The sequence below is a fragment of the Saccopteryx bilineata genome, chromosome 1 (genome assembly GCF_036850765.1).
Source record: "Saccopteryx bilineata isolate mSacBil1 chromosome 1, mSacBil1_pri_phased_curated, whole genome shotgun sequence".
In the NCBI taxonomy this organism is placed as follows: Eukaryota; Metazoa; Chordata; class Mammalia; order Chiroptera; family Emballonuridae; genus Saccopteryx; species Saccopteryx bilineata.
In genome coordinates this window covers 215,635,143-215,659,048 of record NC_089490.1, presented here as the reverse complement: position 1 = coordinate 215,659,048, position 23,906 = coordinate 215,635,143, and the positions used below count along the sequence as shown (strand labels likewise).

At 46.3% G+C, this 23,906-nt stretch overlaps 2 protein-coding genes across 12 annotated transcripts in view; one reads left to right on the top strand and one right to left on the bottom strand.

Moving 5' to 3' along the window:
• The window catches only part of TBCE (tubulin folding cofactor E), a 125,709-nt gene that overhangs the window by 35,828 nt on the left and 65,975 nt on the right, over positions 1-23,906 (bottom strand). For 7 of the 8 annotated variants that reach the window (XM_066235636.1, XM_066235601.1, XM_066235593.1 and 4 more), the window contains exons 4-15: positions 19,647-19,832; positions 15,073-15,161; positions 11,541-11,640; positions 9,615-9,717; positions 8,024-8,100; positions 7,106-7,201; positions 6,319-6,383; positions 6,172-6,236; positions 5,711-5,857; positions 4,602-4,755; positions 3,266-3,334; positions 2,482-2,541 (exon numbers count right to left, since the gene is read on the bottom strand). In XM_066235636.1, coding sequence (XP_066091733.1) covers positions 2,482-2,541; positions 3,266-3,334; positions 4,602-4,755; positions 5,711-5,857; positions 6,172-6,236; positions 6,319-6,383; positions 7,106-7,201; positions 8,024-8,100; positions 9,615-9,717; positions 11,541-11,640; positions 15,073-15,161; positions 19,647-19,832 — 1,211 coding nt within the window. The remainder of the gene's footprint in view (positions 1-2,481; positions 2,542-3,265; positions 3,335-4,601; positions 4,756-5,710; positions 5,858-6,171; positions 6,237-6,318; positions 6,384-7,105; positions 7,202-8,023; positions 8,101-9,614; positions 9,718-11,540; positions 11,641-15,072; positions 15,162-19,646; positions 19,833-23,906) is intronic. The other variant, XM_066235641.1, reaches the window with a different exon arrangement.
• The window catches only part of B3GALNT2 (beta-1,3-N-acetylgalactosaminyltransferase 2), a 129,455-nt gene that overhangs the window by 81,266 nt on the left and 24,283 nt on the right, over positions 1-23,906 (top strand). The gene's annotated exons all lie outside the window — the stretch shown is intronic.

Sequence of the window (23,906 nt, the reverse complement as noted above, 5' to 3'; positions counted from 1 at the left end):
TAAAAGTTTGGGTAAATTTCTAAGCTTTCTCCTATTTATATAAGACTGTCTAGTTTCATAATATATCTTGGTGTACAACTTGTATTTTTTATTATACAGTGACACATCTTCTCCTGCTTGCTTCCCTGGGCCTGTGCCCTCCAGTAAGCAGCTGCCTGTGGCAAGTGACTGAAAAGATGGGCTTCCCATTTCTGCCTAATGGGCCAAGGTCAGCACCTGGGGGCTGGCAGCAGCCACACTGGACAGCGCAGCCCTAGCCGCTTCGTCCTGTTTCCCTGGCACTGAAATTATTGTCATTTTTACCATTACACGGGCCACAAGGTTGAGGGCTTGGTCTGAGCATATATGTATTTTTAATTTTTTAGACGAATTACCACTTATCTTTATAAAAAGCGTATACGTACAGAATTTTGATGCTAGCTCTGCATGTTGTTTTTAATTTTTACTAATCTTGACAAAAGTTTCAGTATTTTATATTTCTTTATAACTTTTCTCTTTAAAGAATATTTATGTTAGTGGCTAGATTATTTCTATCCTGTGGCATAAAAATTAGCAAGAACTGTCTGAATCTGCTAGCTTACTGCTGAGTTTAGTGAATACTAAAGCAATAATTATTACGTATCATTTCTATGAATAATTCTAATCTCTGCTGGTTCCACCAGAAGATTAATAAAACTCATCATGAACACAGTGGTTGTCACAGTGGGAATTAAGGACTGGGGCAGTGTCACATGTGCAGTATGGACGAGGACAGGGAGGAGGGGAGCACACCCTGTCGCCATCAACCTAGACCTCATCCATGTGCCCCCCCTAGCCACAGGCCTGGCTGAGGGCTCTTGGTGCCTCTCCAGAGGAGGCCCTGACGGGGAGCTCAGCACAGCTCTAATGATAACGTTCTTAAACAGCTACCCCCACCCCAGTGGTTTTATGCATCTGGAAAAGAAAAGGGAAAATGCAGACACTTCCATAGCCAATAACATTAACAAAAAGCTCTGGTCCTCCTCCACTTGTCTGTCTACATGAGTGGGTTACTGACAGTATTAACCAATATTAACGTATAAAAACAGAAGAGTGAAAGGGGAACCAGTAACTTGAATTCACAATTATGTAACAGTTCTAAATGACGTATCACAGAAACACACTGGACTGCACTGGAAAATGGACACTAAGTGACAGTTACAATCAGAAGCCAGCCTTCCACAAGCAACACAGGACAAGCTTATTTATAAAAAGTAATTTAAAAGTCAGTGTGCTGGCCCTGGCCGGTTGGCTCAGCAGTTGAGCGTCGGTCTGGCATGCGGGGGACCCGGGTTCGATTCCCGGCCAGGGCACATAGGAGAAGCGCCCATTTTGCTTCTCCACCCCCCCCTCCTTCCTCTCTCTCTCTCTCTTCCCCTCCCGCAGCCAAGGCTCCATTGGAGCAAAGATGGCCGGGCGCTGGGGATGGCTCCTTGGCCTCTGCCCCAGGCGCTAGAGTGGCTCTGGTTGCGGCAGAGCGACGCCCCGGAGGGGCAGAGCATCGCCCCCTGGTGGGCGTGCCGGGTGGATCCCGGTTGGGCGCATGCGGGAGTCTGTCTGACTGTCTCTCCCCATTTCCAGCTTCAGAAAAATCCAAAAAAAAAAAAAAGTCAGTGTGCTTACTGAATTCACAGGCAAACAAAAGGAAAGTCTTTTACTAGACTAATATATATTTCACTTCTTCAAACCCTGTCTGCTCTAAATCTAATTAATCTGTTTTATATTTTAGTATTTAACTGTGAATCAAGTTTATCTTGAATTCACAGTATACTCAAAGACAGAGTGTAATTTTTCTTTTGAGTAAAGGTTTGTTAAATTGATCTAATTTATTGACACAAAGATATTTTCCAGATAAAACTAATTCAGTTCCAGCAGCACAAACATTTAAAGTTCTGAAGTAGTTTTTTTCCAAGAAAAGCGTGTTAATTAAAACTTTTTCAACTGCTAGTCCGCCAGGAATTACGTGCGAGTCTAAGATGGAATTAACCACCATGCTGTTGTATTAAAAACACTGTGTTAAAGACCGCATCTGAGCGCTGTTCTGCAGGAACTCCTGGTGCATAAGGAGCAGAATGCACAGAAGTCACAATGTCCAAGGAAACACCAGGACCGCATTCCCGTCTTATGAGGGGTGATAAAACATACTTCCCATATAGGGTAACAATCTTCTAGCCAAGAAAAACCCCAGAACAACAATTGGAGAACTAAGCAGCAGGCGTGGAAAAGGCCTCCAAAGGCTCAGGGTTCAGTTCACAGGGGCTCCCTTTCAACAAAGGAAAAGCTGATAAAGTCATGAGGAACTTGAGCTTTCAGGGGGGTGAAATTAACATGATCAATTCTGTTTATAACATATAGCCTAGTGACAACCTCTGAGCTTCACGAGGTCACACTCAGATAAGCGTGAACTGTTGACACCCAGCCCCCTCAGAGCGTGAGGAGAGGAGAGAGACTCAGGCTTCCTACCTGGCAGTTGTTTCTCGAGCACTTTCTGGTCAAGCCGGTGAGGACATTTTATTTGCAGTGCTTGAAGGAAAAAAGGAAAAGGACTAATTGAGACCTCCTATAATAAGGATTTAAATCATACATGCATGTTAACAGACTGCCAAATGGCACAGCTGCTCAGTACACCCAGCTCAAAGCCTCATACAGGAATCGGTCTTATTCGTGTTTAAAAGTCCTAGTAGAACCTCACTGAATTGCTCACAACAAAACAGCTGGACCAACATTCTACTGCGCTCCCTTTCCCCCTAAGTATATACTTCTTTCCTTATAGTTTCACTAGGTCTTCAGTTCGCTGCCCAAATGCTTCCCACATTTATAACACTACTAAATGAGCTGAAAGCATAAGAACTGCTAACATCTTCATTATAAGAATTTAGAGCCTGGCTAGTGGTGACACCGTGGATACAGCCTCAACCCAGAGCACCGAGGTCGCCTTTCACAACCCAGTTTGAAACCTGAGGTCGCCAACTTGAGCCAGAGGTCCTGGTTCAATCCCCAGTCAAGGCACATATTAGAAGCAATCAATGGATCACAACTAAAGTGGAGCAATGGGTTGATGCTTCTCTCGCTCTCTCCTTCCCTTTCTCTCTCAAAAAATAAAAATAAGAATTTAGATAGGCTAGAGAATAGGTCATCTTTAGAAATCAAATTACTCACTTAGGTACTTAAGAGAAACCATTCCTATCTGTTTCAGCACTTAAGGACTCGAATAAAAAGAAGCTGTCTTTGAGTTTGGGGTCCTTACTTAGTAGCTGGTTTCTGAGCAGAAACGCTTGTTGTGTTTTGAGTTCTCCATCTTCAGGTGCACCATATTCTATTTAAGAAATAAACAATGAATGATAAACCAAAGGCCACTGTAAGGAGAAAAGTGTACAGGTAATTGCCAGCATAAGATCAACTTAGCAGCTGCTGGTATCTAACCAGGGTCTGCTTCCTTTTATTCAGTTATTTATTTTTAGGAGGGATGGACAGCACCCACTTCCAAGTGTGGAGTCCGCCATCACTTGTGTAATTACATCATTGATCCTCAGAAACACTGTCCAGACCCAAACTAGCAAGATGAGGCTGTGCTTCCAAAGATGTAAAACACGCAAAATTGCACCTTTGCTAACGTTTTTCTTTCTGAAGCTTGAGATATCAGCCTAGTACTATTTGGGACACAACTCACAGCACACCTTCATCCAGCATCAGTCAGATCTTGCAGTGTTACAGTGGGCCCTCGGTCCCACCCCACAAACCAGACCCCGACCTGGAAAAGCAGCAATATTAGGTGTAAGGACAGAAGTAGTCTAATGCTCTAATTGCCGCTGTGCCAGCTAGTGACACAATGTCTTACACATTTTGTCTTGCAGCATCCTAGCAGTGAATGAAGTTCTGAGCCATACCTGCAGGGCTGTTCAGAACCTTCCCTTCTCCACCCCAAGTGATTTTGAATTCACCTAAAGTAGCCAGAAAATCAGGCCAGCTAATGGAGTAATTTGAGAGCAGTTCCCACAGGCAGCTTTTCCTCAAAGATAATGTTCCAGCCTGAAGCGTTTATGCAGTGAGCTCAAATTAGAAAATATATTAAAAATAAAGTCACATAAATGTGAAATTTGGAATAATAATGAAGTCAAAACAAAGTGGAAAGGACATCAGAGACGGGCCTGGAGTCCCAGTTCCAGCACTCAAGGCCAGGGAGTGAGGAGCACCCTGCAGGCCCTGTGGGGCTGGGGAGCAGCCACCCGGCAGCCACACCTGCGGAAGTTAGGGTCACCTGGAGACTGGGAAAGAGACCTGTGCCTGGGTCCCACCTTCATGCGCTCCTAATTTTTTAAATTCCCTATGAGCCAGGTGGCCCCTGGCACTGCCTGCCTGCCCCCCTGGATGGGGAGGGGTGCAGAGGTGCTCTGGCCCCACACCCCAGGCTTCTCTGCCCGTTCTCATCTGCTGTTTGTAGAAGCTACCCAGGCAGCACCGCACCCTTAGATTAACGCTTAACCCACAGAAAGCCGGGCAGAGGAGAGTAGGCGGCAGAACAGCAGCAGCCGAGGCCCAGCAGCCTAAGGCTCGGCAAAAGCCCGGGGAAGGCATGTACGCACTGAGGCAGAGTGACTGGTATCTGGGATGGGCTGCCAGGAACTCCTCATGTGGCCAGTTTTTGTCTGGATCCTGATGCCCACCCGCCTTTTTCCATTCGTTTCCAAACGCTTTCCGGTAATCCAGCTCGGCCCCGCGCCTCTCCTCAGGAAGGATCTGTGTTGGCGGAAAACACACAGGCCTACTGAGGCACTGTCCACCAAGTGTTCTTGTGCCATGCTTTTCTCCACTGCCCAACCACAGACATCATCTGAGAGGGACAAGATACTTGTATTTTTACCCTTTTGAACATTGACAGAGTTCAGGAGTTTATTTGAAAAGAAAAAATTTTGCTTTCTATTTTTCTTCATGAGAATAATTGGACCGTAAGTGGGTTTCTGGACTGAGCCAGGTAGCTGAGGTGACTCGCGTGGGGTCAGCCGCCCTGGGGGAGCGGGCATTCCCAGCAAGCGGCTCCAAAAGGCCAGCAAGGTGCCACCTACAAGATAAGTGGCTGAGGGAGGATAAACAGGCTCAGTGTTCTGCCTTCTTCCTGCCCATATCCTCCAGGAAAAGGGAAGAGCCCAAGGTTCCTCACTCCAGTGATAATGAATCAGTTGGGACAGGTCCCCACGGCACTGACCAGTCTAATCCCACTGTCACTAAACTGCACAGGATGGCCTGACCAGGAGGTGGCACAGTGGATAGAGTGTAGGCCTGGGATGCTGAGGACCCAGGTTCAAAACCTGAGGTTGTTGGCTGAGCGCAGGCTCAGATGTGACCCCATGGTCACTGGTTTGAGCCCAAGGTCACTGGTTCAGCTGCAGCTCCCTGGTCAAGGCACATATGAGAAGCAATCAGTGAACAACTAAGATGCCACTACAAACTGATGCTTCTCATTTCTCTCTCTTCCTGCCTGTCTGTCCCTGTCTGTCTTTCCTTCCTCCCTCCCTCCATCCCTCTCTCTCTCTCTCTAAAATAAATAAATAAAATAAAATGTGCAGGGTGCTCTTTTACCCCTCAGTGGGAAACTACATCTGACACCTCGACAATATTCAAATATATCTTTTTATACTTTTTGCTAACTTATTTTCTCGTCTCTGAAAGGCTCAGTCGGGGCCCTGGCACTCACCTGACACCTGTTCAGGGTCCGCAGCTGGCCGACTCTGGCGATGATGAACTGCAGGGTCTCTGCTCTGTTCCCCTCCGTCAGGGGGTTTCTCAGGCAGGACAAAGAATGCAGACTCTGTAACTTGTCCAGCTCGTTGATAAATGACCACTGAAACCAAGCCAAAGAAAATGCATTTCAGGGTAACTTTTCACTAGCAACAGAAAGGCAAAGTTGCCAGTCTAGTCTGAGGCCTAGCAGTTCATCACATCAAGCACTCTCACTGGGCCGAGGGAAAGGAGTCTGATTAAATAGGATTTACACTAACTTCTTTCCTAATATTTTTGAGTATATGAATTTCACTGTGAGGAAGCATTTCTCTTTCAGAAAATATAAAATATTTTTTCATAGGCGGAGCCTCCAAACACCAGCATGAGGGTGGGGCACAGAGCCACATGGCATGTACATTCTAATGAGGCTCTTACTTGTGAGATCCCATTGTCATTGACCACAAGGTGCTGCAAGGAAGGGAACATTGACGTTTTGCACCCTGGAAAGAGGAGAACTAAGTTACACAGTAGAAGTGAGAGGAAGAGCTCAGCACCAAGGATGGGCAAGGAGCACACACTCACCAATGCCTGCGTCCGGGAAATGCAGGGAGGAGAGCCCCGTTTCAGACAGGATCAGGTGTTCTAATCTGAAACAATGAATGTTCAACTTCATTGCACAGACAATAGCAAATGCTGTGGGTTCTCAGCCAGACTAGAGTTGTAAATTATTTGCTACACCTCGGGTTTTCATCCCAGAAACACTGAGAAACTGTGAAGTCCAATTTCGGGCATGACTCCACGGTCACCTGACAGTCCTGGCCAACTATGGCTGTGCGAGGTGCTGGGTGGGTCTCAGAGAGGAAAGAGACATGATCTCACTTTCCAAAGCTTACTGAATGAAGATCTGACTTCAGCACCAGGGCCAAATAATTCCTTCTCCAATTATCTAGCACAGATGCAGACCACAGTGTATGTGGTTCACAAGTAAACAAACTCTAAATGCATTCAGATAAAAATTTCCCAAAGGGAATGATTCCGTCTGGGAATTCCATTGCAAAAATACAGTGGTACCATGAGATACAAACAGACCAACATATGAATTTTTTAAGATATAAGCTGCGACTTGGTCCGTATTTTTGTGCGAGATCCGAGCAAAATTCCGAGATACGAGTCGTGATTCAAGAAGCTGCCGCTAGTTGGTGCGTTGGCACACAGGTCCAGTATCGGTATACGAGTTGACTGACTTAAGAGCTCAGTTACAGAATGAATTAAATTCATATCTCAAGGTACCACTGTACATAAGACATCTGACCCACTCACTAAAAATTTACTATGCAGTAATGGAATAGGCATTTTAGGAACGAATTACCTGGGCAGATCCGCTATTAGAAGCAGCTGATTTTCATCAATTAACTGATTAGAGGAAAGGTCTAATAACTTGACCATCTGTAGAACGTCAACTGGCCTGCATGGAAAATAAATTTTTTCAATGTGAATTTAAATCTCTTAATTGTTTTCAAAAACACAGCCTTAAAATACCTGCATTTGCTGTTAAGGAGAGGTTGGGCACAGGAGGCAAGTGGGTGCAACTATACAAGGGCAGCACAAGGGGCCCTTGTGATAGAAGCTTTCTGCATCTCTATGGGGCCAATGTCAGTGCCCTGGTGGTGGCACGGCCACAGCTGTGCAAGATGTTATCAGTTGGCGGAACTGGGTAACAGTTATAATTACATGTGACTCTAAAATTATGGCAAAATAAAAAGGTTAATTTTTTAAAACCTGACTTTGCCTGTATAATAAATTATTCTGTACAGTGAATCTTAATTTGAATCCTTTGAGATTTTGTTGTAAATTTGTCAATGTTTAAGGTTTTTTTACATAGTAATTTAAAAATATCAATAAAAGATGAGATAGCCTCTTTAATTCACTTAAGAGAACAAGCTTTCACTTATACTTTGGTACCTTGTCTTTTAACAGACAGTGCTAATTACAAATGCATTTACTTAATTAATTATAGCAAATTCTACAGAATTTCCATTTAGACACAGAAGTTAAATATATTTATGTAAAACATAAAACTCATATCTTCAAAAATGTTTAGCTCACAGCTTTCACCCTAATGGACTTTTCTTCAATTAGTAGTGAAGTTTAGCTGACATTCTAATGTGTGAAGGCAATGAAAGCATTTTTCTAATTCAAATTTGCAAATCCTTCTAAAAAGTAACATATAATTGAGACTATTTGTTCAGAGTGAGTAAATGGTGCAGTTAAGTAAAACTGTTATTACCTTTCTGAAATAGAAATGTCATTAGACTCAAGGTAGAGCTCCTGGAGGGCCGGCCACCCTGCCGCACAGCGGAGTACCTAGGAGGGAAACACAGTTCAGCGGGCTCTGCTGGCTAGCTATCCAGGTGTTCATTTCTGTGACCTGCACGCAAATCCATTGTAGAAATAAAGTGCCTCATCAGACATTTCATTAAAGACCTTATTTCAGGCCAGATGAAAATGTTATGACTGCGTCTCAGTGACGTGGATGGAGCCTGTCTCACAGCACCCACCTGCCCGGCGTAGGCACCGTGGGCCATGCAGGTGGGTCTACCCGGAAAGGCACCGAGGCACTGCAAGCCTGCAGGACACATGGCGCATTCTTATTACTTGATAAAATTTCCTTCACCAAAGGAAGGAAATTGACGTTAAACACCTTTCCACAGTTCTCAATGCCAATCTTGAGTCTGTAAAGAATATACTAATCAGGCCCTGGCCGGTTGGCTCAGTGGTAGAGCGTTACACTGGCATGCAGGAGTCCCGGGTTCGATTCCCGGCCAGGGCACACAGGAGAGACGCCCATCTGCTTCTTCATCCTTCCCCCTCTCCTTCCTCTCTGTCTCTCTCTTCCCCTCCCACAGCGAGGCTCCATTGGAGCAAAGATGGCCCGGGCACTGGGGATGGCTCTGTGGCCTCTGCCTCAGGCACTAGAATGGCTCTGGTTGCAACAGAGCAACGACCCAGATGGGCAGAGCATCGCCCCCTGGTGGGCATGCCGGGTGGGTCCCGGTCAGGCGCATGCAGGAGTCTGTCTGACTGCCTCCCCGTTTCCAACTTCAGAAAAATACAAAAATATATATATACTAATCAAAAAAAAAAAAAAAAAAAGAAGAAAGAAAGAATATACTAATCAGTCAAAATTTCTCAATAACTGTCCCTAAGTGATCACACTTGAACTTCACGGCCCTCTCCTCCACCTGCGTCTGTGAGCCTTTCCTGTTCTGATGATAAATGTGAACCTGGATAAAGGCACAGGAAAGATCCCCAAGGAAGAAGCTGTGTTACCATGGCCACAGTTCAAGGAGACACCTCTAAGACAGGTGCCTCGGCACACTTCACTGATGGACAGCTTGCTGGGGTGCACTTCTCTGCATGTTTGGCAGTGTGAAGGCAGCTAAGCCCGGACAGAAGCAGTGGCTCCCGTAACAGATGCTGGCAGGTCCAGGGCCCGAGCCTCCCAGTTGTGCACAGTAAACAGCGTGGCTAGAGTTGAACTTCAAGCAAGAAAAGGATGTGAGGATTTCCTGCTGCTTGAGCTCTGCCCCAGACACCTGGGGAAAAGGTCACTAAAGGCTCATGCTGCACGTGTTTACTGCAAGTACCACCAAGCCGCTGCTCATGGACATGCCAGAACAGGTCAGAAAGAGTGAGAATGTGACCTCCGAGACAACAAAGGTCTCCCTCATCACTGTGAGTCTGCAAACAGTTTAAAGAATCCTATTATTTGGATACAGGATGATTAAAATGAGGCCACAGTTATGCTTCAATTCTCTATTAAAGAAATCACTTAAAAGTGCTTATTATTGGGTAATAAACCAAAGAAAAACGCTTACCTCAGCCCACGTTACTCCTGTTTGGCTCAGAACTAACACCTTCAGTGCAGAAAACTTCCTGGGTGGGGATGAGGAGCCAGGGGGGAACCTCAGTTTGTTTTCCCTGCAGAGAAGCAGGCACACGTGCTTACTGCACACAGGAGGCCCGGCCGGAATGGCTACTGCGTGCAACAATTTGGGATTTAATATGAACAGTGTTTTCGGTCTTAAAATAGTATCAAAAACAAAGTGAGGGCCCTGGCCGGTTGGCTCAGTGGTAGAGCGTCAGCCTGGCATGTGGGAGTGCCGGGTTCGATTCCAGGCCAGGGCACACAGGAGAAGCGCCCATATGCTTCTCCACCCCTTCCCCTCTCCTTCCTCTCTGTCTCTCTCTTCCCCTCCCACAGCCAAGGCTCCATTGGAGCAAAGTTTGCCCAGGCGCTGAGGATGGCTCTATGACCTCTGCCTCAGGCGCTAGAATGGCTCTGATTGCGACAGAGCAACGCCCTAGATGGGCAGAGCATCGCCCCCTGGTGGGCGTGCTGGGTGGATCCTGGTCGGGCGCATGCGGGAGTCTGTCTGACTGCCTCCCCGTTTCCAACTTCGGAAAAATCCAAAAAAAAAACACCCAAAACCAAAAACCAAAGTGAGTCAAGACTACATACAGGCCCTGGCTGGTTGGCTCAGTGGTAGAGCGTCAGCCCAGTGTGTGGAAGTCCCGGATTTGATTCCCGGCCAGGGCACACAGGAGAAGTGCCCATCTGCTTTTCCACCCTTCCCCTCCTGCAGCCAAGGCTCCATTGGAGCAAGTTGGCCCAGGCACTGGGGACGGCTCCATGGCCTCCACCTCAGGCACTAGAATGGCTCTGGCCACAATGGAGCAACAGCCCCAGATGGGCAGAGCATCACCCCCTGGTGGGCATGCCGGGTGGATCCCAGTCAGGTAGTCTGTCTCTCTGCCTCCCCACTTCTTACTTCAGAAAAATACAAAAAAAAAAAAGACTACATACAACATTTTGATATCTCACAGGGTCAAGACAGCTAGGCGACACAGTGTTCAGCTTCATAGGTGTGCACTGGACACTGCCCATAATGCCCGCTCCTGGGTCCCACCAATGGGCCAGATCGTGGGCAAGCATTTTGCTCCTTTAAACAGTATGCCTCCCTGTTGCTCTCAGATTGGATTAAATAAATTACTGCCCTTGAAGTTCCCAAGAACAGCTCTTACTCAGGGCAGTCATTCTGAAAGGAGGTGCCATTAACCCATATGAGTGCTGGATGCAGAAGGAGACAGTGGGCTAAACCGCATACCCTCTGCACATCTGGGAGCACCACAAAGCAGGCCTGACATCCTGAGTGAGGCAGCGCTCACCTGCATGTGTCAAGTCAGCTCAAATATGAAGGGGAGACCTAGCTGAGCTCTTGGAAAGTTAGGTTCTGAGATCAAAGCCAATCAAATATTGGAGAAGGCCTGGAAAACTGTGACATTAAGAAAATATATAGATTAACAAAAAATCCTCATCAGAACTGAATTAAACTATTCCAATGAAATTAGTCATCTGTAAAGCAATTAAAAGCCAGAAGCTTCAGAAGGAACCAGCACATTTGATTCACCTCTTCTCCCCAAACACCAACGACCCCGCAGGGCCACCTGCCCTGGTCAGGCTCACCAGAAATGGGAGCTGTCAGCTCAGTAAATCAACTACTCCATCCCCCACCTAGCCAAGAGCAAAGCACATTCCTGATGAAGGAATCACCTCCTGTGACCATTTGAAAAAATATGAAAGAAGTAAAAGAATATGAAAGAAGTTAAAGAAAAATTTAGAGTAAGTTTAGATAAATTCAACTAAGGCATCCTTCCCACCTCTCTCCCACAGAGACGCTGGGAGGGAGCAAGGAGAGGGGTCTTTAAAGGTTAGGGAACAGTTAGTAACCAAGGGTTCCTACCTGAGATTAAGGACCTCCAGGTATCTGAGCTGGTCAGCAATATCTGTGACTTCATCCCATGCTGACAGTAGGTTTTTTGACAAATCTACATCTCTAATATCTAAAAGCACATGTTAAGAAACAGTAATACAGCCTGGTCTGTGGTGGCGCAGTGGATAAAGCATCAACCTGGAGCACTGAGGTCACCAGTTTGAAACCCGGGCTTGCACAAATGGGAGTTGAAGCTTCCTGCTCCTTCCCCTTCTCTCTCTCAATCTCTCTCTCTCTCCCCTCTCTAAAATAAATAAATAAAGTATTTTATTAAAATAAAAAAAGAGCCTGACCAGGCGGTGGCGCAGTGGATAGAGTGTCGGACTGGGATGCCGAGGACCCAGGTTCGAGACCCCGAGGTTGCCAGCTTGAGCGTGGGTTCATCTGGTTTGAGCAAAAGCTCACCAGCTTGGACCCAAGGTCGCTGACTCCAGCAAGGAGTTACTCGGTCTGCTGAAGACCTGTGGTAAAGGCACATATGAGAAAGCAATCAATGAACAACTAAGGTGTCACAATGTACAACGAAAAACTAATGATTGATGCTTCTCATCTCTCCGTTCCTGTCTGTCTGTCCCTGTCTATCCCTCTCTCTGATTCTCTGTCTCTATAAAATAAATAAATAAATAAATACATAAATAAATAAATAAATAAAATAAAAAAAGATACAGTAATACAGAAAGAATCAGACATACAGTGGTCACCTCTCACTTCTAGAGCCTGGGAGGTTTCTCACGTGATGCCCTATTCTGCTCACACTACTTCTACTTTTTCAAATCATCCAATTGTTCATTCAGACACTAAAAAGCTGTCATACTGCAAACTAGAGACAAACACCAACAATCAAAGGAACAAGAACCCAGTGTCATTGCTACACCATTCTTGCATTATCCAACAAAAAGAAAAAGCCAGTGATGATACCCCTGATTTATTAAGAACCTCAGGTGTCCCCAGGGCCCTGCCCTTGGCGCTGTAGCAGCGGCAGCCTCACATCAGCCCTCACCCTTCTCTGGGGGCTCGTGTTACCCTCTGCCCCATAGGATTCTCCAAATCGCTAGAGGCATGTCCAGCAGACAACGGGGTTAGCTTGGACTACTGTTCAAACATGCACTCAGTCTCTTACAGACTGGATGCAGTTACTATGACACTCACTGTGCTGGGCACAGGAATCCCCCAGAGAAGCATAAACCAGTGGGACAGGAAGAGAAAGGCACCTGAGCCGAATGCTAGAGGGGCTGGTGGCAGTGCTGTCAAGAAGGGACACAGCTAGCAAAACCCCTGAGCAGAGAGACTCACACTTATTCACAAGTAACTAGTGCGGGCAGTGAGCACACTCTCGGTGGGAAGACAGTCACTATGCAGGAGCACCTTATACCTGACAGACATGTGGGCACATGGGAATGGCGGTGAGGGTGACTGACAGATGGTGGAGAGGGAAGACCACCTCCTCTATTAAGGTGACATTTGAGCACAGAACTAAGGAAATAAGGGCATGGCATCTGGGCAGAGGGAATGACACAAGCACCAGTGTGCCCAGGCAGAGGGGCAGTGCTGGACCCGAGTGCACAAAAGGGGTAGAGGCTAGGCCACATCACAGAGGGCCTCACCTGGAACAGGAAGGACAAGAGGGGATGGGTGGAAGGGGCAGGAAGGGCAGGAGGGGGCTTGGAGCCAGTGCTGGGCTGTAACCCAGCCTTTCAAAGGTCACTATTCACATAATCAGCAGCAGCCCACAGGGAAGGTGGAGCAGAAAGAGGTCAGGAGGTCCCCTGGACTGGACAGGGCACTCCAGGGGACAGCAACCTCAGGCCTGGAATCTTCACAGGAAGTCCGGAGTGGCTGGACTGAAGGGTGGGTATGGGTGGAGAGGGTAGATAAGGAGACATCAAGAACGATGTCCAGGCAAAGGTGACTGCCATTTGCAGAGCAGGTATGATGGGATTTCAAGTCCCTATGTGTTAATGTGAACTATCAGACACCTAGATGGGTACCAAATACATAGCTGGAGAAATGAACCTGGAAGGAGGTGGTAGCCCTGCCCGTAGGCGTGCATGCAGACCGGTGCCAAGGCTACAAGGCCTGAGCCTGGGTGTTCGTCACCCTGCAGAGACCAAGCAGGAACGAAGCAGGGACTGAGCTGTCCGCTGGGTGCTGCAGAACAGGCCGGGCGCTTCACAGGCTGCTGCTGGTGTTTCCTTCTCCATGGAAGAAAACCCGGCACAGACACCCGTGATGGCATCCCTGTGCAGACGAACACATGCGAGCTTAAACCCATGGCGGCCTCAACTCAGGAACTCTCTACTTAGGCCTACAATTAGCAACAGGGAGTGCGTAAGTACAGGTCAGTCTTTCCGTCCATGTGATGGCATTGAGCCCCTGGACTGGCTGGAAAGGATATGGCTTCAGGCAGGTACCACTTAGGAAGGTCTCCAAGGAGACCAGAAAAATAGGAAGACAGTGGAAATGTGCAAACCCGGGCTGTGCCTGCACAGCTGCACTGCGGTCTCAGGGCTGAGAAGGCATTCACAATTCTCAGCAGTCACATTCTAGGTGGTAAGCATCTGCAGAAACCTCCTGACTGCCTGTTGGCCACTTCCTATGTTTTATTTTTATTTATTATTACTTTTTAGCATGAGATTATTATTATTTAGCGAGAGAAATTATTATTTAGTGAGAGAGGGAGAGAATGAGAAGCATCAACTAATAGTTGCAGCACTTTAGTTATTCATTGATTGCTTCTCACATGTGCCTTGATCCGAGGGAGCAAGCGATCTCTGGGCTCAAACCAGCAACCATGGGGACATGTCTGTGATCCCATGCTCAAGCCAGCGACCCTGCACTGAAACTCGTAAGCCCACACTCAAAAAGGTGACCTCGTGGTTTTGAACCTGGGTCCTCAGCATCCCAGGTCCATGGTCTATCTACTACGTCACCACTGGTCAAGCACCTCCTATGTTTGAGTTGTGGGCATAGAAGCAGTATGTGGGGGGAAATCACTCATAAGAGAAGCTAGAGAAAAGCGTGTCCTCTTACAAACTTTGGAAAAGCCTGTTTGAGGCACTTTAAAAACTGCACTCAGCTGCATGAAACAGGAACCTTAATAAGGAAGAGTTTACTTCCTTGTGGTGACCCCCAGACACTGGCCAGGACTCAAGACCAGCTCCTCCTTCACTCTCTGAATACTAGCTGAGCCTGCGTGTCCTGATTGTGCCAAAGGCCAGGCAGGATGTGCGGGCGACAGGCAGGGGCAGATGCCAGCCCCACTGTCCCCTTCACAGAAGCCCCATCCTGAAACCCACTTTATACCTCATTGGCCGGGGGCATCCTCACCTGAAAACAGGGAGCCTGGGAAGGTAAATAATAACTGGGCAGCAACGGTCCAGGTAGACTGGGCTGCTGTGGGGAAGGGAGCCAGGACAGTAGACGTGAGGTAGCCAACTCACAGTGTCTGCACAGAGTCTAGACTCAGTCAGAGCCCAGCAATGAGTTGTCACTGAAAGGATACGAGGACATGCTTGGGCAATGCTTCCTTTGTCGCCAGCAGAGCTCACTGTACAGCCCCTCAGAGAAATCTCTTGCAAGTTGCTCAGCTGACTGCATGAAGAACACAGAGTTCACATGTATTCAAACACGCACAACATCCAGTGGCCCTTTAAAAAACTGGAAAGCATTTCAGACATACAGCAAGGTATCAAAAAATAAGAAATACCAGCACCCACCACCCAATTTAAAAAATAAAGCATTACTGGAAAAAAAAAACAACGAAGCATTATAAACATTACAAAGACAACTGAAGCCAGTCTCTTCTGTGACCCACCCTCACCCTCCATCCACGGGCGACCACTATGCCGCATTAGGTGTCTGTTTAATCTTCACCACTTCTTAACAGTTTCACTATATATGTCCATATCCCTAATTTTTTTTAAGAGAGAGATATGGAGGGACAGACAGGAAGAGAGAGAGATGAGAAGCATCAATTCTTCGTTGCAGCACTTTAGTTGTTCATTAATTGATTTCTCATATGTGCCTTGACCGGGGGGCTCCAGCCAAGGCAGTGACCCCTTGTTTAAGCCAGAGACCTTGGGCTCAAGCCAACGACCTTGGGCTTCAAGCCAGTGACCTTTGGGCTCAAGCCAATGACCTAAGGGTTTTGAACCTGAGTCTTCAACATTCCTAACCGATGTTCTCTCTACTGTGCCACTGTCTGGTCAGGCTTCCTAAACAGTTAGACTATTCTGTACATGAAATGATCTAAGTGGAAACTTAAGTATCTATCCTGAAAATTATTTCTTTCCTCAACAGTGTCCTGTTCACAATGATCCAGCTGTATCAACACACATACCCTAAAATGTTCATTTTCATAACTTATAGGTCTTTACTATCTGAACAATACACAGTGCATGTACTTACTTCTGTGCTGGTGCTGGGTGGCACTGGGCACACCCCACACTCGCATGGGCAGTCCAGCGCTGACCTAGATAAGCCTGGAGAGTTGTGGCTCTCTGGGTGCTATCAGAGCCTTTTCAGTGTGTTTTCTATCTACGAACAGAGCCCATGTGCTGCAGTGCCTAAGAGTGTTCAGAACATAGAATCTGGAGCCAGACTGCCTGGGTTCAAATTCTAGTTCCATCACCTACTGTGGCCTGGGGTGCGTTAACGTCTCTGCCTCAGATTCCACATCTTCCAAATCCTATGCTCAGTGAGATAAGCCAGTCACAAAGGGACAAATATTGTGATGCCTCTTATAGAGCGTATTAGATCCCTAGAAGAGTCAAATTCATGGAGATAGAAAGAAGGGTGAGTGTTGGGCCGGGGAGGGGGTTGTGGGGGGCTATTATTTCCTGTAGGAAGCTTCGGTTTTGCTGGGTGAAAAGGGTCTGGAGATGAAGGGTGGTGATGGGTGCACAATGTGTGCATGTGGTCCTGCCACTAGGCTGTGCGCTTTACAATGGGGAAGGAGGTGAATTTTGTTTTATGTGCATTTTACAATTTAGTATTTATGAAATTCTTAGAATACTGTCTGACATACAATAAGTTATTTTATAAGTATTTATAAAAAATAAATGTAAAACTGACAACCCTGTGGATATACTAAGATAACACGTAAGGTGCCTGACTAGTGGTGACACAGTGGATAAAGCATCAACCTGGGACGCTGAGGTCACTGGTTCAAAATCCCAGGCTTGCCCAGTCAAAACACATATGGGAGTTGATGCTTCCTGCTCCTCCCACCTTCTCTCTCTCTCTCCTTTCTAAAATGAATAAATAAAAACAAAAAGAAAAAAATATGTAAGGCATGAGCTGACAATCATCAGAGACCAAGGCAGTGAAGTCACAAGGCGGAGGCTACCCAACCTTCTCAGTTCACGGGGCCCTTGGTGTTTCAGTAAGTTTTTCACGGTGCCCCTCGGCCAAAAGAAATACCTAACCATTCCATTTAGTAAGTGGTTAGGTCCAAACAATGAGTATTTATGTCCTGTCAACTTTGTGTCTGTTGGGCACCGACCACACATCTTCCCTGGAACCAGACAGGCCACCAGCGCTCCACTTTCTGCCCAGAAGGATGTTCAGGAGGTGCTTGCTCTTCACCACAGCCATCGCCAGGAGCCCAGCTTTGCAGGGTGCCAGTACAGAATGGAATGGTGGGGATATCATGAAACTATAAACTACTCCAAACTAGAAGTCCAACAGATGTCACTGTATCCCTCTAAAATTAAAAATATCCTGTCTGACCAGTGGTGGCACAATAGACAAAGCATCGACCTGGGATGCTGAGGTCCCAGGTTTGAAACCCTGAGGTCGCTGGCTTGAGCACGGGCTCATCTGGCTTGAGCGCTGGGTTGCTGGCTTAAGCGTGAAATCATCAACATGATCCCATGGTCGCTGGCTTGAAATACAAGGCCGTTGGCTTGAGTAGGGAAAGGGTCACTGACTCAGCTTGAGCACTGCCCCTCCTACTACGACCTCTCTCCTCATCAAGGCATGTATGAGAAGCAATCAATGAACAACTAAAGTGCCCCAACTATGAGTTGATACTTATCTCTTTCCCTTTCTGTCTCTCTGGCAAAAAAATAAATTAAAAAAAAATAATCATGAGTTATTGAGCTATTTATTTATTTATTTATATTCAGTGAGAGGAGGGGAGGCAGAAAGACAGACTCCCACATGCACCCTGACTGGGATCCACCCGGCAAGCCCACTAGGGGGCAATGCTCTGCCCATCTGGGGCCTTGCTCAGCAGTTAAGCCCTTAGTACCTGAGGTAGGGGCTATGGCGCTTAGTGCCCAGGGCCAACTTGCTCCAATTGAGCCATGGCTGTAGGGGAAGGGGGGGGGGGAGAGAGGGAGGAGAAGAGAGAGAGAGGAAGAGGGAGAGAGGTGAAGAAGCAGATGGGAGCTTTTCCTGTGTGCTCTGACCAGGAATTGAACCCAGGACATCCACATGCCAGACCAATGCTCTACCACTGAGCAAACTGATCAGGGCTTACTGAGCTTTTTAAAATGCTGCTCATTTGTAGTAAAAAGCAGAGCTAACAGGAAATGAATTTATTCTTTCACACTGTCCCTATGTACACTCAAAATTATGCATTATGTTAAATCTTAATAATAACATCAGAAACAAGAAGATAGCAAAGAACTTTACTATGAAAAACACCACAGTTTAAGTCTTACTTTAGAAATGAAGTTAAGATTACAGGCCTGCACCAAGCAGCTATAAACCCACTCTTCATGTGGCCACCAGGGGTCGCTACAAGAATGCCTCACCAGTGTCAGGACAAACCACAGCCCTAACCAGCACTAACCCAGCACAACCTGGAAGGTTCTTGTGTGCTTGATTTTTTTTTTAATATTTTATTTATTGATTTTTTTTAATTTTTTTTTTTAGAGAGAGGGATGAGAGAGAGAAGGGGGAGGAGCAGGAAGCATCAACTCCCATATGTGCCTTGACCAGGCAAGCCCAAGGTTTCGAACCGGCAACCTCAGTGTTCCAGGTCGACGCTTTATCCCACTGCGCCACCACAGATCAGGCCTGTGCCTGATTTTTTGTGGGAACATCAGCTTCTAGTCTCTCTGATTCAGACAGTTCAGCAGAATGAATCCGTGTAGAGTTTCAGGGATCAGAGACAGCTCAGACTCAGCAGTTTTAAAATGCATTATTTCATGCCCCTCAGCTGGTGCCATAATTTGGGTACTGAGAAACGAGAGCCCAGTGTATTCTGACTCAGGTCTGGGATGGGATCCAGGTGATAAGGGTGTGCAGCTGGTGACAGGAACCCCAGGGACACTAGGACATGGCAGAGATAACAATTTACACTTCTGTCTCCACTTCTGACATCAACCAACTAGAAATGTCACCATGAAATAGAAAAGGCCCAGGCCCTGGCCGGTTGGCTCAGCGGTAGAGCATCGGCCTGGTGTGCGGGGGACCCAGGTTCGATTCCCAGCCAGGGCACATAGGAGAAGCGCCCATTTGCTTCTCCACACCCCCCTCCTTCCTCTCTGTCTCTCTCTTCCCCTCCCGCAGCCAAGGCTCCATTGGAGCAAAGATGGCCCGGGCGCTGGGGATGGCTCCTTGGCCTCTGCCCCAGGCACTAAAGTGGCTCTGGTCGCTACAAAGCGATGCCCCGGAGGGGCAGAGCATCGCCCCCTGGTGGGCAGAGCATCATCCCTGGTGGGCGTGCCGGGTGGATCTCGGTCGGGCGCATGCGGGAGTCTGTCTGATTGTCTCTCCTCGTTTCCAGCTTCAGAAAAATACAAAAAAAAAAAAAAAGGCCCCAAATGTCAACCTTGGTTACTTAATAATCAGTCAATACAAGATAGTATGGCATAAATATTAATAATAGGCAAATCAATATTTTAATTCCAATCTAGAAAGTCCAATAACCCTGAGCTAAAGGAGGGGTTTAATTTCTCTGAATGTTCGAACCTCAGGCTCCCGCCATCTCCATTTCTGTTTGTGCTGAAAACACAGACCAGTTAGGGAGTCAAGCTCTGAGCACCAACGTGTAATCAGGTGAACCTGCTCCTGAACCTTGATGGGACCTTAAGGGTCAGCCTTTCCATTATCAAGTCCACTTACCTTTGCTTTTTTAAAACAGAGTCAAAACCAATAGTTTTCACAGGTCTATTTCCAATCATAACAATTTGCTCTCTGCCATCTTCCTCCGGTCCATCTTCTAACATATAGCGCTTCCTAAGTGCAGTAAGAAAATCTACTCCAAAATTTGCCTTGTGTGGACGAATAAAGGATCCTCCTGTTGGGTGCCTGAAAAGGCGAGAAATGGGCCCCAGTAAATATTCAAAAACATTTAAAGGAAATGACACTGCCCCAAATGTAAAAGTCTACATTTATAAATCTGTTTACAAATATATTAGAAAATAAAAGTAATTATACAATTTAAAAAATACATTTCATTCACCAACAATGGCCATAAATGCAGTGTTTTGAAGGATTTCAAAATTTTCTGTATGCTGGAAAATCAAAATTGGCATAAAAGGTAAAATAATATACTAAGAACATGAGTAATTGATATGACTCATCATAAAGGGCTGTGAGCTTCTGCAAGCAGGTGAAATCCCAGCAGATTAAACAGACAAAGAACATGGAAGAGATAACTCACCTAAGAGTGAAGAGAAGTATTAAAATGTGGGGGAAAGTTTTATCTAGCTAATAATGATTAAGAAATGCAAATCGAAATAATGAAACTCTTTCAACAAAACACAAAAGATGAAGAAAAATTTTAACAGCTGAAAGGCTGCAAGGCTGGGTCTGTTTTGATTATATTATCACACTCCTGGGAACTTGTCAGTAGGCAACAATTTAAAAATAAAAACAAAATTGAATTTGCAAAGATTCTGTATAATAACATTTATATGCAACTGAGAAACTCTGGAAACCCTAAAAATGCCCAGCTGAACAGAAAACATTAAGTAAACCAGATAAGTAGATATTAAAAATTCTAGCTGTAATACTTAATTACTCACAAAATATTAAGATTTTTAAAAATTACACCAAATTTTACATGACACAACTACAGAGGAATAATTTATAGATCAAGACTGGGTAAGAAAATAAAGAAATGAAAACATCTGTGAGTAAAGGACTATGTACAAACTCTTTTAAATTACAGCTTGAACTAAATGCATTTTAAAAGTTTTATTTATGGGGCTAAAATAGAGCAAGTGAGAACAATTCCATAGAAATTGAGGCTATTTTACCACCATTTATATTCAGGTTTCACAGCAATTTTTAATAATAATCTCTACCAGCATTTAATAGAAATAGTGATTATAATGCTGTATGTAATGCCACTCTGTGGGGCTTTCCAATAGATTGAAAATAGGTCTTGAGACCCTTAACTAAATTTCAGCACTCAGCATCATGTCACAGCAATGAGAGCTATTTTCAGGGAAATCTAAGTATGCCCTATAAAACAGCTGTAAATGTGAATATTATCATTTGATCACTTTAGGAAATAAATGATGAAATACACTAACTGCCAAAAATTTTATTACAAATACTATTTGGGCTTACAACCTTTATTTAACTCAGATATCAAACCTTCCTGTAAGTCATCATAATTTAAAAGGATGAAAACTAATATGATAAATTTTGCCAAAATGAACATATACACATTTTTTTTCTGGGAAGTAGGTCCATAGAGATGACCAGATTGTAAAAGGAGCATGATTCTCAAAAGTTAGAAGTGATACAAGTAAGAAGTGAACCTGAGGTCATCTGAATCCCAGAGAGTGGTGTCCTGGAAGCCCGTGAGGGACGTGGGCAACTGTGTCCAGTGCCACAGAAGCCTGGAGGTGACAGCTGGCTGGCCCCTAGACCTACAACCTGAAGGAACCAGAGGAGCAAAAGGGGTGCAGCAGGGGCCAGGGCCTGATGGAGTGAGCCCAGAGAGTAAGGACAGGGAGCACAGACAGCTGGTCCTGGGGAGACGGGAGATGGGCCTGACAGGAAGTGTTTTTAGGTGGGAAATTTCAAACCTGCATGTCGATGAAAACTCCCAGTAGAGCAGGGAAATCGATGGTGCAGGAAATTAAATTCTCTGTTGCAGCAAAATCAAGATGTGAGTCTGTAGTGATCTCAGAGGGCCACAGCCTACCAGAGGCTGCTGGGAAAACATTATGTTGATCACAGGAAAGTCTCACACTTAAAGAGCACAGTCCTGGCCTGACCAGGCGGTGGCGCAGTAGATAGAGCGTCGGACCGGGATGCGGAGGACCCGAGGACCCAGATTGAGACCCCAAGGTCGCCAGCTTGAGCGCAGGCTCGTTTGGTTTGAGCAAAGCTCACCAGCTTGGATCCAAGGTCACTGGCGCGAGCATGGAAAGGTCTGCTGAAGGCCCACAGTCAAGGCACATATGAGAAAGCAATCAATGAACAACTAAGGTGTCGCAATGAAAAACTGATGCTTGATGCTTCTCGTCTCTCTCTGTTCCTGTCTGTCTGTCCCTATCTATCCCTCTCTCTGACTCTCTGTCTCTTAAAAAAAAAAAAAAGAGCACAGTCCCAGCCTGACCTGTGGTGGCACAATAGATCAAGTGTCAACCTGGAATGCTTAGGTCGCTGGTTCAAAACCCTGGACTTGCCCTGTCAAGGCACATATGGGAGTTGATGCTTCCTGCTCTTCCCCCCTTCTCTCTCTCTCTCTCTCTCTCTCTCTCTCTCTCTCTCTCTTCTCTAAAAATGAATAAAAATATATATTTTTAAAAAAGAGCACAGTCTCAACAAACAATTCCATTGTTCAGCTAAAGATTTTAAATATAGCTAGCATCACTTTTTAAGATCTACTTAAAGAGACCAATTTAAGAGATTATCCAGGTCTAGGCCTTCTGAAACTTAACCTAAAAAGCAGGGTCATCTGTAAAGCTGCAGGACCCCTACAACCACTACCGAGGCTGACTGTGGGGTTGGGCTGGCCCCAGAAATCCGCTCCTTTCAAAGGATGCTCAGGGGATGCTGGTGCAGGTGGACCTTGTGTCCCATTATAAGGAATGCTCACCTAACCCATTCTGTTTCTGCTGGGGTACTGGGTCTACTGTTCTGGAGATATCATACAAACACAAAAAATCTTGGATTTCTGACTACTAGTATGCTATCCTTTCCCACGGTTCTCTCTTGGCTTATTTTGTTAAACACATCCCTTAAATTAAAATTCTGAGCCCTGGCCAGTTGGCTCAGCGGTAGAGCGTCGGCCTGGCGTGCAGGGGACCCGGGTTCGATTTCCGGCCAGGGCACATAGGAGAAGCACCCATTTGCTTCTCCACCCCCTCCCCCTCCTTCCTCTCTGTCTCTCTCTTCCCCTCCCGCAGCCAAGGCTCCATTGGAGCAAAGACGGCCCGGGCGCTGGGGATGGCTCCTTGGCCTCTGCCCCAGGCGCTAGAGTGGCTCTGGTCGCAGCAGAGCGACGCCCCGGAGGGGCAGAGCATCGCCCCCTGGTGGGCATGCTGGATGGATCCCTGTCAGGTGCATGCGGGAGTCTGTCTGACTGTCTCTCCCTGTTTCCAGCTTCAGAAAAACACCAAAAAAAAAAAAAAATTAAAATTCTGCCTAGCATGGGCCCTGGCCGGTTGGCTCAGCAATGGAGCGTCAGCCTGGCGTGCGGGGGACCTGGGTTCGATTCCTGGCCAGGGCGCATAGGAGAAGCGCCCATTTGCTTCTCCACCCCCCCTCCTTCTTCTCTGTCTCTCTCTTTCCCTCCCGTGGCGAGGCTCCATTGGAGCGGGGATGGCCCGGGCGCTGGGGATGGCTCCTTGGCCTCTGCCCCAGGTGCCTAGAGTGGCTCTGGTCACGGCGGAGCCACGCCCCGGAGGGGCAAAGCATCGTCCCCTGGTGGGCAGAGCGTCGCCCCTGGTGGGCATGCCGGGTGGATCCCGGTCAGGCGCATGCGGGAGTCTGTCTGTCTCTCCCCGTTTCCAGCTTCGGAAAAATACAGGAAAAAAATAAATAAAAAATAAAAAATAAAAATAAAATTCTGTCTAGCATGTCCATTCCTAATATGAGAGGGAGTGAGTGAGGAGGGAGCAGGGACAGCATGTGAGAGCTGGCGAACCTGCTGTCAGCTCCATCACTTAACCAGCTATGTGACTTCACACAACTCAACTCACCTTCTCCGCCTAAGTAGCCTCATCTATAAAGCCCTACCAAATGAGGTTATTTATAAGGGTTAATTAAACCATAATAAAAAGTAAACCATCACAGTATTGTCTGGCATAAATATAGTTATTTTATTGAAAATATTAAAAACAAACCCACATATTTTGAAATACTGGAATAATCCAGAGGCCAAATACCCTAAATTTAAGCAATATCTCCCAAATGTGT